The 13887-nt window shown below is 39.3% G+C and overlaps 1 protein-coding gene across 3 annotated transcripts in view; it reads left to right on the top strand.

The window, feature by feature from the left end:
- HECW2 (HECT, C2 and WW domain containing E3 ubiquitin protein ligase 2) overlaps positions 1–13887 on the top strand; it is a 452691-nt gene that overhangs the window by 103221 nt on the left and 335583 nt on the right. For all 3 annotated transcript variants that reach the window (XR_010431857.1, XM_064660503.1, XM_064660504.1), the window contains 6 exons: positions 475–1812; positions 3113–3208; positions 6984–7134; positions 7511–7614; positions 10806–10930; positions 12320–12505. Coding sequence is in view for 2 of the 3 variants with exons in the window: in XM_064660503.1 (XP_064516573.1) it covers positions 475–1812; positions 3113–3208; positions 6984–7134; positions 7511–7614; positions 10806–10930; positions 12320–12505 (2000 nt within the window). In the remaining variant the exon portion in view is untranslated. The remainder of the gene's footprint in view (positions 1–474; positions 1813–3112; positions 3209–6983; positions 7135–7510; positions 7615–10805; positions 10931–12319; positions 12506–13887) is intronic.

Raw genomic sequence — 13887 nt, 5'->3', positions numbered from 1 at the left:
TATCTGTACACAATTTGAGACTCCTCATGTGATCTGAGATGCTGGTTTGCATGCTGCTAAGGGTGTGATGACAACTGGTGTCAGTGACTAGCTTTATGTAAATCCTACTTTTGGAAATGAGAAATACATTGTGAAAAATTGATTCCATACTTATGACACTGGCTTTACTGACAGTTTGGCAAGATGCTTGGCAGTGCTTTGCCTTAGAAAGCAAAATGGGAGTCCTTTAAAGTCATACTTCACACTTTCTATATCCTACAAAATAGTGCAGACTTACACAGAGAAAACTGCTGTTCCAATGTTGTAGTTGCCTCTGATATTTTCATTGAATTTTCTTCCCTTAGTTGTCTAATTGAAATAAGCAAACATCTTGAAAGATGTGCATTTTTAAATGATTTCAAGGATGCAGACAAAGGAGAATGAACTGTATGTTGCTGCGTTGTGTTTCACATTCAGTCTTTATTGTCTCTGCAGATGCTTCACCAGAAACAGTTGGCACTTTGCTAGGAACAAACTCTGTAAATGGAGACTTGGGGAGCCCCTCTGATGATGAGGACATGCCAGCAGGACATGATACATCCACAGTGTGTTCCAATGGTCCAGTGTTTGAGGAATCTTCTGGAGATGCAATCCTAAGGCACTCTTTAAGGACTAGTAGGACTCTGGAAAACGACCAGGACGAGCTGACCTCTGGTGCTTCAAGATCATCACCTACCAGAGGTCGCCAGGACTCACTAAATGATTATCTGGATGCAATAGAACACAATAACCATCCCAGACCAGGGACATCTGCCTGTGGTGAGCGACCACGTGGAGCCTCCCCAAAACTGAGGAGTAGTTTCCCTACTGACACTAGACTTAATGCTATGCTTCACATTGACTCAGATGAAGAGGAGCATGAGCTACATCAAGACCTGGGTTTTCCGTCTTCCTTGGAAGACGATGGTGGTTTAGTAATGCTTAATGGTGCTACAAGAAATGTTGAAAGAAATGGTGTGAGTTCCTCATCAGATCAGGTAGCGCAAGGGCCTGCAGAGAACGAAAGCATTTCAGCCTCTGATGCTCCTTTGCCATCAGCTGATGACCAGGAAGAGACTCTCCCAGAGCTTCTGCCGTCACAGTCGGCAGGACCTGAAAGCCTTCCAGATTCCCAAACCGAAGCACCAGCAGAGCAGGCTGGCAGCGAGTCGTGTGCCGCTCAGGAGGCAGAGCAGCCTCCCAGCACTGCGGACACGGGAGCTGCTGATGCCGCTGGTGGGAGCAGAAGGGGTGTTAGTGAAACCGAGTCCACTGATCAAGGGTCTGAACCTTCCCAGCTGTCATCAGAAACTGAGCAGAGTGACCCTGCTCGCACAGAAAGCGTCAGCGAGGCCAGTACCCGGCCGGAAGGGGAGAGTGACGTGGAAGGGGCAGACAGCTCTTGCAACGAGAGCGCGACTGTGCGGCGTTCCTCGGTTGAAATGCGGTGTTCTTCCTGTGAGAGTGCCAGGTTCCCTGAGACTCCAGCCTTTTCTTCTCAGGAGGAGGAAGAGGGAGCTTGTGCCACTGATGCAGCTAGAGCTGAGCCAGGTGCTGAAACACAGGACTCTGCAAGTACTTCTGGTTCTCTGCCTGTGGTACAGTTACCTCAGGAGGAAGTACAGGAGGCTGAGGCAGGTGAACTGCAAGACCAAGAGGAAGCAGAAGAAATCTGGCAAAGAAGAAGAAGCCTGCAGGCAGCAGCTGCCCACAGCCAGTCTCAGGAGGAAGAACCTGAAGGAGCCACAGCAGCTTGTGAGGGTGCCACAGCACAGCTTGAAGGAGCTACTGGAGGTAACGACTTCAGGAGGCACTTTCTGAAGTGACCTTTCTGCAACCAGTAAAAAAATACTGCAGAAATTAATGTCTGAGAATAAAGATCATTAATTTCTCATTTTTATTATATTTCAAGATTTTTCCTTTGAATTTATTCCCTTCTTCAAGAGACTCTTGGGGTTTTTTGATGTAACAAAAATTCAAACCTGAAATATCCAAAACATGTTTATTTTGAAATTAGATATATTTTAATTCTTAAGAGAGTAGTGAGCAGGATGAAGAGGAGGGAAGAAATCCAGAATATTATGCTCCTCACTAATACAAATGGTAATGAGGAGGGACAAAACTCCCAAAATGTGAAATGCAAATTAGAATTTATATTTGGCTCTTAGCTTTTGAATGTTTATATATTAGCATTAAAACATGAGGGTAATCAAAAGAAAGTGGAAAAGAAAAAGAATTGCTTTTTGGTCGTACTTCAGGCTGTTTATCTTCCCTTTCCCAATTCCTTTTCTGTGTAGACACATCCTAGCACACTGGAACCTTGAGAGGAGAGGAATGTGTTACCCAAGTTAACGTTGTAAAACTCTTACTGATTTTAAAATTATTTTAACAATTGAAATTTTTGTCTCACTAAAATCACTGAAAGTAGAAATGTATCCCTAGTGGATTGTTTCCAAGCACATTTAACAATTACCTGTTCAGTTTCTTCAGGGATTGAAGTGTATTTAATCAAGTGGGTTTCTGAATGCCTCTTTTTCATAACATATCAAGAGTTTTGGGATCTATTAATTCCTTCTCTTCATAGACAGCTCATTGATTTGGTGACAAAATTTTTGGTATTTATTTCAAATACTGTCAATACTTTACAGCATTTTCTAGATATTTGGAATGCTCTTTATCAGTTGTCAGATTGCATCATGTTTTGCAGATCAGTGTGGCTGCAGCAAGGGAGGTCAATGGACAGTTTCACCTCCCACTCATCAAGAGTGTTTCTGAGTGAGCCGGGTGGAGCTTTGTCCTGGGATGTGGCTCGGGCACATGCTGTTTCTGTGCCCTGGTTTCTGCTGCTCACGGGTAGATGAGGCATATCCCAGGGATGACATGTTCAGGACCAGAATTGAAGCACATCCGAGAGAAATCACTTTCCTAGAACTGTCACCATAACTTATTCTGACCCCACGAACAGATGACTTTTAGATATACCCTAAAATATCATAGTCCTGCAGAAGCTTTAACTTGTCTTGCTCAGTTTAGAGGCAACTCCAAGGCTTCCCGACATTGACCGAAAAACAATTTGTGGGTTTTCTGATTCCAGGTTCTCCTGCCAATGGCCATCAGCCCTTGAGGTCTCTGCCTTCGGTACGTCAGGATGTTAGCCGGTACCAGAGAGTGGATGAGGCTCTACCACCAAGTGAGGTTCTTCATACTTTAATTGGGGGATAAGCTACCTGGATCTCATTACTGAGATCTCCTTGCATTTCTTTTTTAAATGTGACAACTGAGAATGAATAGCTAAGAAGTTCAAAGTGAGCAGTGATGATGATTAAGTCTAATGCTGTTATTTTAAAAGGCGTTGTGCTCAGTCTGCAAACTCTCAGGATGTGTTTTGATAATCCCACCTGGTGTATACAGACTTGCTTAGTGTCACTTGTGGAGAAGTAGGAAGGCACTGTGCTGCCTTTTTGGTATGCAGTGCACAAGGGTAGGGAGGTGAAGTGATACACTTCATGAGGCACAGGAAGGTGTCAAGCACCCTGAAATCTCTGAATACTTGTATGGTAATGATTTACAAAGAAATATATAACATCTTTAATTGCTGCAGATTATGCATTTTTTTGAGGCAGTGTGAAGATCTTATATTAAAATAAACCGAGATATTAAGCAACAGTTAGATGAGCCTAAATGAACATAAAAGTTGTAATTCTCTAATGCATATGAAAAATACAGTGCTCTCAATTATTGGACTGATTCACTTACTTAAACTTTGGGCAGTGGAAATCTATTCAGTATTAGGTATTTAAAGAAAGGACCTCCCAAAAAGGCTACACAGCTAATAGAAAAGCATTGCATCAAAGCAAAAAACGCCAAAGAAAGTTAAATTCAGACCCACTGAAATCTGTGGCAAAGCTCTGTTACTTTAAAGGAGTCATGAATTCAGATATTTAGGAAAAAATGAATAGATCCCTATTTCCCAGTATGGTATGGGACTGTGTTTGCTCTGTAATTGGAGCGAGTAACTGGAAGGAGCTTAATAGCAGAACACAGATATAACTGTGTGTGGAAAGCCAGGATGATGATAAGGTTGTACTCCCTGCTGCTTCTGTTATAATCAGTGCTAACAGATGTGCTGACAGACTAACAAATTAGTCCTGTGTGTTAGTAGTTAATTAACTACCACCTCAGTACACAAATCTTACCTTTTACAAAAGTGTATCTGGGAGCTGTGTATTTCAGTTGCACTTTTTATCACTTTTTATCATACTGAGAAAGACAGAGACCATTACAGGAAATAAATAGTCAGTGATCAGTGTAGTGAGAAATACACAGTTCCGTGGTTTATACAAAGATGACTTTTTGTGTTTCAGAAGCAAACTGCACACTACAATAACTACTTGGAAAAACTGTTGGAATATTAATGGGAAAGGTTTGGCTGGGATTTTACAGTCATACATGGGCATGCATGTACCCATTGCCCCTTTACAGTCAAAGCCCAATGCAGTCTCTATGTAAACTGTTTGTTTGCTAATATGAATAAAATCTTAAATACTAAGTGTTGCCTAGATTGAGTTTTTCTCTCCAAAGCTCTGCTTTCAGATATGTCACAGTTTTAGTATTTAAATAATGAAAAATTAGAGAAAACATTGAGAATCTGGTTTTGGTTATAAACTGTAATTTCTTTGTAATTTGAGTTGCATTCTATTTGCTTCACCAGAATTTGAAAGTAAGAAAGGAAAATAGGTGAATTTCTTCCAGTTGAGTGTAGGTTAAGTTAAAGAACAAGAGAAAGAATTAAAATATTTATCTTGTATTTGTGCCTTTGCTCCATTGCATTGGAGCATGCAATGACATGCTCCAATTCCTTCATTCCTAGGGAAAAATTAACAAAGCTTGACCATGAAACCTTGAGCAATTACAATTTTGCAGTTCCACAAGTTATTTGTAACACATGTGACTAACAGTGATTTGACTAAAAGAAGATATCCTTGTCCATCATAACACTAATGCAGATGCTTTACTTTGGAAACCATTGCCCAAGTGTTTAAACTTGTGTATTTAAAACTGAATGCAGGCAAAAATGTTTTTCTTCTGCAAGACTATGTTACAGAAATGGTGACTTTGGAAGAATTGGACATAAACACCCCAAAAATCTCAACTTATTATACAGTGGTTTAGGGTTTGACATTTAAGCAGGATAATGAATTCACAAATTTAAACTGTTTGAGGTTTTTTTTTGTTTTGTTTTGGTGTGTTTTTTTCCCCAGTGGACAATTCTGTTCTTCCTGGAATACTTCAATGTTTTGTTTTGTTTACAAACTCTGGTTAAAAATTTCAAGTATCAGCAGATACCACTTTTTTTTTTAATGGGACTTTTGCACAGGAGCATCTGTTTCAATAATTTTTCTCTTTTTAAAAAAATGAAAACATTTTTCAGAAAAGGTTGAAATGCATGTTTGCTTTTTTGAGATATAAATGAAATTATTTTTTAAATAGCTTTCAAATGTGTTAAATACCTTTTATACATAGCTCTGTTCACACTGGAAATGCTGTGAAAACCAATATGCTGTTTTGATTATGTGTCATAAAGATAGCAGAGTAATTTGCACTGTGGCCAGTGAAATCACACACAATGCGTTTGTCTGAAAACCTGCCTCTCCTCCCTCCTTGTGAGCCAGATCAGCCCCCACAGTGCAGTGCAGCCATTTATCTGCCTCCAAGAGTTGAAAAAAGGCATAGCACACATGCAGTAGCAAAGCCTGAGGTTTTAAGGCTGTCAGTATTAAATATAATGTAGTAGAATTTACTTATTCTCTGTTGTCAAGACATTTTTATACCCTCTTTCCTCACGGGGTGGCAATCATTTAGGATTGGTTGCTTGTCAGTGGTTTTTAAAATGTTGTTGCAGTGACATGTTTTCACCTAGACTTGCAGTATAGAAAGTCTCATCTAGAAACCTTCTGAGTTCTCAAAGACTGTTTTTCAACTGATGTGCTAAATGGTTTGCATGTTTTCTGAAGTTGCTGGTATCCAAGAATCAGGCATGTGTATTTCCATATAGATACTTATTTTTTATATATATATATTTTATTATTATTACATGGCCCCCAGTTATGATCAGTATCTTGGTTTCTTGCTCATTTTATCAGCAGTTATTAGGCAGACAGTGCTCCTGACCCAAAAAAGCTGCAGACTCAGGCCTAGGTGTGGTGATACACCTGGTTTCTGCTGTGGCTGGGGAAAGGTCCCAGTGCCTTCCTCTCTGCTCTCCCAGGATGTCACCCTGGTGCAGACTTCTAACACTGTCTGCAGCTTCTTTTGCAAAACCAGTGGACAGCATTACAGTTACACAAGAAGTATGAATTTTCTATGGTATTTGCATAATTGGCAATTCTGGAACATGCATTTCGTATGTGAAGGAGTTTTATAATTGTCCATCTTTTCTGGCAGGAGGACTGGCATCTGTTTTATTACTGTTACTGTTACCTGGGGGAAAAACAATGGCAGGTGTCAAGCTTTGCAAGGTTTTTGTTACTTACCCATAGGCCTTTTGCACTGGAATAAGCCTCAGAGATTGGATCCTGAGTTACTTCAGTCCAGGAGAATTACTGAGTATCCAGATGTTTTGTTGGGTTTTTTTGGTGTTTGTTGCTTGTTTTTTGTTTGTTCTTTATTCTTGGACAGTTACTGGTTAGTGGGAAATAAAATAGAGACAGGAATAAGAATTTTTAGATATGGATTCCACAGAACCTTACCTACAATGGGGAATTTAATTTATGGGATAAAATAGGGAAAAGCTATCTCTCTTAAACATTCAATAAGAAGGTTCAGTGTTGAAGTCATCCTGTAAAAAAGAAATAGAAACTTGAAACTTGAAACAATAGATTTGGTTACAAAAGCGACAGAGCTAGAATAAAGAACTAAATAAACTCCAAGCCCTCCATAGCTTACAGTATTTTACTGCTCCTTAGACTGGGAGGCTCGAATTGACAGCCACGGACGGATTTTTTACGTGGACCACGTGAACAGGACAACGACATGGCAGCGACCCACAGCCCCCCCAGCCCCACAGATTCTCCAGAGGTCAAATTCCATACAGCAGATGGAACAGCTGAATCGCCGGTAAGAACCGCCCTTGTGGTTTGTGAATTTTGTGTGCTTGCAGAGCTGCACTCACCATTGCAACACCGAGCACGGAGACGAGGGCACAGTTGCTACCGCAGCTGGTCTTACGTGTTTATTTTCATGTGGCTGTTGCTTTTAGTTTGCACGTGGGCTTCTAGGACTTTTGTATTCCACCTGTGGTCTTAAGCTATGTGGCTAAATAAAATACATCTGATAATGGTTTGCAGAAATTCGAAAGGAGACATTAGAAATGGAGAAGTTAGAGGTCTATACATTGACCTATGTGGCAGAAAAGATGGACAGGCTCCCTTGGGGCCAAAATTGGGTCATAGTTACCATATACTATATATAAAGTCCAGTTTTCCAACCCTAGGTACCAGAGCATCCGAAGAACAATGACTAATGAAAGGCCTGAAGAGCATACAAATGCTGTGGATGGAGCTACAGAGGAAGCTGACTTTCACCATTCTAATGCAGGTTAAAAAAACCCTAAATATTTTTTCCCTTTTCTAAAGAAGGGAACACTCATAAATGGCATAAAGCATCTTTCACTTTTTAGTGGAAGTGACATAAGGCAGAACCTAACTTCTGCCTCTGAAAGTCTGGGTGAAAATGAAGGCATTTGTTTTCATTGTTGTCTAGTTTTGAAGGTTATGGCTCAGCCTGTTCAATGTGCTGAGGAGATGAATGTGAGATTCAGAGCATCTTTCTGTCAGTACCAGACTGGTTAAAAACCCAGCATTTTTGCAGTGAAAAAGTATAAAATTCTTTGGTCTGGCTTAAAAATATTCTGAATATGATAATGCAGTTTCAATTAGTAGAATATAGGACTAGAAAGGGCTTAAAGCAGTCATTGACTTCATCTCCGTGCTGTAGATAGATAGAATGAGCTGTACATGTGCTATACCTGGCAAATGCTGTCTCGTGTTCTTGTAACGTGTTCTCCAGTTGATGGACATTCTTTAACTTTTTTAGACAGTCTACTCATATTGTTTCCCTTATAACATATCCTTAAATCCGTTATTTCTAGTCTTTCCTGACTTGTGTTTTTAGGTCTCAAATTATTTTGTTTACCTACTCAGGATTGTCTTGAGTTGGTCTTCAGCTTCTGAGAAGTATTTCAGAAAATCAAATAAAGCTATGATTCTGCTTACTGAAGAGGCTATGGAAATGTCACATCTTACATGAAATACTTCTTGTACATTCCTGCATAATCATTACTTTTCTTTTTGATAGTTTGACACTAACCACTAGTGTTCAGTCCTTCTTCTGCTAAAATTGGGTCCAGATTCTTGTGTGCAGAACTTTGGCACAGATGCCTGTTTTTCATCTGGTGTTTGTGCAGTTGATTCCCCCTACCTGCACACAAGTCTTTGTCCTTTCCTAATGTGCTGCTATAGTTTTGAATTTTGTCCATCCTGCTGTCCAAGTACTGCAGCACCTTCTAATTGGAGCAAGTTCTGTCCACCCTATGCAGTCATTAGTAGAAATAATAAATAGGACCAGACCCAGACAGATCTTGTTGAAACATCACTAAGTGTACCCTTACAACATTTATCCCTTTCCTTCTGAGAACTCCTTCTGACCTCCAAAAGAGCCACCAATGTCTCAGCTATGGCTTCACGTAGAGTCCTGACTGTTAGAGTGCACTTCTCCAGGCCTGAAACCTCAGTGTGCACCACTGTCTTTAACCTGCTTTTTATCTATTCTAGCCTAAAAAGAAAGCTCTCTTTCACTTCCCTTTTTTTTTGTGTTCTTCTGATTGTCTGACCAGACCTTTTGATTAAAGATAGAAAGAAAGATTTTTTTAGTGATTTCTAAGCATCATTACTAGTTTTTCCTTTCACTCAGCAGTTCTCTCCATAGTCATCTTCCTACTAATACAATTTTAAAGTTTGTTACCCATCCAGTCTCTTGTGTAGTTGTGTGGTGTCATGTGCTTTGGCTTTGTCTCTGGTTGCTCTTGATATTCTCTTATAATACTCTCTCCTAAATTAGTCTGATATGCAACCAGTGTCACCCTTCCTTGAGTTTCAAGTCATTGTTGAACTTGAGATTTAGCCAAGTGCTCCCTTTTATTACTTGCATTCTTTACTTCTGTCTTAGCTTTTTCCTTTTCTATCTTTGTGCACGTGCATGTGCAGCCAGATGGTTTGTTGTGCTGTAAACTCAACAGTTTACAGCAATTCAGTTTACAGTAAATTCAGGCCAAACCAGCAAGTTCGGCTGAATAAGCTTTTCATAAACCAAATTCACAAGCCCCTAAACTGCAGTAATGGGTCACCTGGCGACTCATTCTGGTTTCTAGATTACCCAGACTATGACAGAGGGCCTATCTGCAGTGTGTCACAGCATCTTCCAGGTTGTGGGAGTTGACTGGTGTACAGCCAGGTTTTGTACCAGTACAGAGTTGACATGTCACCACAGTGAGGACTGGAAGATGCTCCCAGCCCAAGTATTCAGGCAGAGCTTCAGGAGCCTTGTGCTGTTCTGCTTTCGCCATTGACATGCCTCATGTGGAACAGCTTGAGGTCTATTGTTGGAGAAGTGTCTCTAAAAATCTTCTTTTTCATTTGTTTAACCTATTACCCTTCCACTTTCTGGCTTCATCTAATGCTTAGAATTAACATCTTTATTTTCCCTATTCCCTTTTTTCCATGTTTACCCATCCATATTTAGAACTTTACACTGTCTTTGTTATTTTCCTCTTCTTTTGTAATTTCTTCTTACTTTTTCCTCAGTTTACAGTCTCATTCATTGCTTGCTCTGCTTGTGGATTATGATCTTTTCTATTTATGATAGCTGTATTCTACATGATTAATGTTCATTTGAGGGGAAAGTGTGTGAATACTGCAATGTGTAAAAGAAAGAAACTCTGAAATATAGATGGCAGCACACATTTTAGTGTAAAATCACTGCAGACCCAGTCTGAACCTAAAAATGCATATCAAAATATGCATCCAAATATCCTGTTCATTTTCGAAGGTAATTGGCGGGAACAGTTTTGATGTTGTAGCAAACACCACTCATGATGTATTTTCAGTTCCTGGTACTTTATAAAAATCAGTGCACTTCTGCAGTTGCTAGGAGAAGACACAAATGTTTACTGGAAGTTGGAACTTGAAAGGTACTTCCTTGGCAACCTGCTTCTTACTTACATAAGCTGCTTAAATACTGTGTCAGGATTGGGGCTGTGTTAATGGCAGTGATTTATTGTTTGTTTTGTTTTCTTTTTTTTTTTTAAAGAAGGAATGAAACATTTTTAAGTGTACAATGACTTTTATATCCATTAGTTAGCATTTAAAAGATAAGTTACCTGCATACAGCTACAGTATAGCAATGCAGGCATGGCTCGGGGACCTTCTTGCATCTTATACACAGGTACATACTTGATAACCCAAATAATTGGATGTGATTTTTTAAAAAAATGATTGTTCACCAAAAGCAGCAAGTAAAAGTTGCTAAACTAAATCTGTAATATTTTCAGAAACTTCAGTGCTATGTTAGAAGAAATTCAGGTACACTTAGGGGGAGAATACTCAGTAAATCTGAAATAGTTGGGTACTTAGTGCTTTTCTTGCCTGTGTGATTCAAATCAATATAGCTGTTTGCAGTGATGCTTTGGTAATAATTTTACTGGATGTCTTTGTCATTTACTTTGCTGTTAGATTTTCGAAGAGAGAATGTGCTGCCTCACTCTACCTCCAGATCCAGACTTACTTTATTGCTCCAGTCTCCCCCTGTGAAATTCCTCATCAGCCCGGAGTTCTTTACAGTGCTGCATTCTAACCCTGTGAGTATGGTAGCTAAAGCTAAAAAGCTTCCATAAATACATGCTTATAAATACAGTTGCTTTGTGTATAAAGATATTGCTCAGTGTTTGATGATAATATATTGTTAGTACATGGGGAGGCCGAATAAATTCACTTGCAACTCTGAGCTATCAGAACCATCCTAGCTCTGCATTATAGCAGTTTTTATTTTTCACTCAATTCTTCTCATGATACAAAAGTAATTTGTTTATTGAAGCAATAGATTCTTACTGTGCTTTGCAGAGGGTGAGACACAATTCTGAGAATGAACTTGCTGCTTATGAGATGGTGTGTTTCCCCCAGATTGCTTGGTTTATATCAAAATATATTAGAGGTCACGCTGAACTAAAAAACATCTTCCTTTTCCTTTTTTTGCCTCGTCTTCATTGCTTCTTTTTATATACATTTGTTCCCCAGTGTTTCTTTGTGTAACAGCATTTAGAGTGTAAACAGAAGTAATGGAATTAATAACTTCTTATCTGCAAGGACACTTGTCAATAATTCAATGTTTTTTAAATTACTGGTCAGTATTAGTTTGGTTTTGATCTGTATGTATACCTGTCTGTGTATGAATGATCCTGCTTAGCTTGCATAGCTTTTTCTTGAATATATGAAGTAGGACAGAAGTAGAGGAGACCTTTGGCCAGGGAATAGAGGTGTAGAGGTACAGTGTGATTTAGGAGGCCTGTGTCTTCTGTCCACTGCTGATCTCGGCAGAAAGGCTTGGTTTCTCATTGGCTGGGGTTTTGGGAGAGAAGGGTGTTAACTATTTTACCTCTTTTATTTAAAGTTTTCCCTATTCCGTAGTGCTCTCCTTATACTCCCCTATTTTTATTTTATTGCATAAATTATACATGTGCATGCAATGATAGGAGTATTATTGTGAAAAATCAATAGGTGGAGACAATATTTATGTAGATTTGTGATAAGTTTCACAAGCTTATGTATCTCTGTTCTGCTGAAAACCTTACCAGCTTTATTGCTGTATTCTATGGCTATATTTGACTCATTATTCCATAAATTGGAAAACACGTCTGAGGAAATAATTGCTTTTAAAGCAGTTTTAATGTTACAGGATTCTTCACAGCTCCAGGGACAAGTGTGGTAAATGCGATCTCCAATGTATTTCACACTTCACTGAAGTGAGTCAGTTTTGTAATTTTGGGTGTCTCAAGTGAAATAACAAACTTTAAACACTTATCCCAAAACCTCAGAAAGAGAACCACTGTTTTTCATACCGTTGTGGCTTAGCTGTAGATAATTCGTTAAGGTTTCATAGATGATTAGATGGTTAATTTACTGTGAAGGGCTGTCTTTTGTGGTAAGGGAAGTTTTACCTTTTACAAGTATTTCCTGCTGTTGTTTTGCAGAGTGCCTACCGCATGTTTACAAATAACACGTGTTTGAAGCACATGATCACCAAAGTCCGGCGGGACACCCACCATTTCGAGCGCTACCAGCATAATCGTGACCTGGTGGGATTCCTCAACATGTTTGCTAACAAACAGCTGGAGCTGCCCAGAGGTTGGGAAATGAAACATGACCATCAGGGCAAGGTAACTGTGTGATGCCAAGTGGGTCTTGTGTCCATCAGTTTCTGAGGTAAAATGGGTGCCCTTGAGATAAAATGGATGGTCTGGGATAGCTCTGGGGGTGATCACTCTATTGGTTATGTTGGTTATATATGTTGGATAACTCTATTGGTTAACTGGAAAGACATGGTATGTAGTAGGTTTTGTTAGTAGGGATTAGGGATCTTAAATAGTTGCCAGTCTCACTGCTTTTTTTTTTTAAACAGGTATCAATTCTCAATTTCTAAAAAAATATTTTGAAATCAAAGAACAGTAGTAGAATGTAGTAGAATATAATTTTAATGTAACTTTATGCTACTGCATCCTCAGTATGTAGAATATTATATTTTTCTAGGAGGGTTAAAAATAGACTGTGATTAGCATGTGAGCAAGTGATAAGGCTTATCAGTTCATGTGAGAAGTCCCAATTAGGACTACTGGCATATAAAGCTTCTTGGTTTTTACGTTTATCACTCTTAGTACTCTTAGCTCTGAGGGTCCATATAAGTAATGGTCTTGATGCTTGGAAAGATTACAGACAAATTCTTAACTGAAGGGTAGAAGAAGTGCTTGAGGGTTGTTTTCGTTTGTTTTTTTTTTTTTAACTTCAGATAGCATTTTGGTTTTTTGTTTGACACACAATTGCAAATGAGCACTTAGAGTAAAGTTGTTCTTTGCCTTACTGTTTTCTGATTTAAGTCATTCTTGTGCTGTTCACTTCTTCAGAGGCCAGTTTTCTCCTGAAGAATATAGCAATTTTCACTTTAATAAGCACCATGGAGAGATTTAGACCTTTGGATTTCTGGTGTGGTATTTGGTAACAGCAGTACTACCACAACATTAATCAAAAAGAGGAAGCACTGAACAAATTCCCACTAGGATTTCTTCACTTTGAATTAGGCTTATCATTGCTCATTTTCATGATTTTCATAGAATTGCCTTTGTCATGAGTACCACTTGTGGCCAGTAGAAAAGCCTATTCAGCACTTGAGAGAGATGATGGTCAATACATGGTGAGACCACTGCTTGGTGAGACCAAACTGAAACTAGACCTGCCTTTATTAAAGTATTAACCGAAAGAGAAGCAAGTAGCAATTAGCCATACCATAATATATAGTTACATTTCCTTTCCCTGACTACTCGTTCCTGCCGAGATGAAGCTTTCCTTTGTTTTTTTCAAGTGTATCATAGTAAGAGGCTTGGTGCTCTTGCTCACAAGGCACAGTGATGGCTCTGGCTATTGTGCAGTGCAGAGTAGTAGAGTTTTTTTCACACCTAATGTCAGTGTGGTCCTGGTTGCTTGTCCTCTTTGCAGGCTGCCTTCCAAGGTCAGCTGGGGACTCCCCACCTCTGAACTCCCTTCAGAG

This window comes from Pseudopipra pipra, chromosome 7, assembly GCF_036250125.1.
Source record: "Pseudopipra pipra isolate bDixPip1 chromosome 7, bDixPip1.hap1, whole genome shotgun sequence".
Classification (NCBI taxonomy): domain Eukaryota; kingdom Metazoa; phylum Chordata; class Aves; order Passeriformes; family Pipridae; genus Pseudopipra; species Pseudopipra pipra.
The sequence above is the reverse complement of the archived record's forward strand: the minus strand, read 5'-3'. Positions and strand labels throughout refer to the sequence as shown.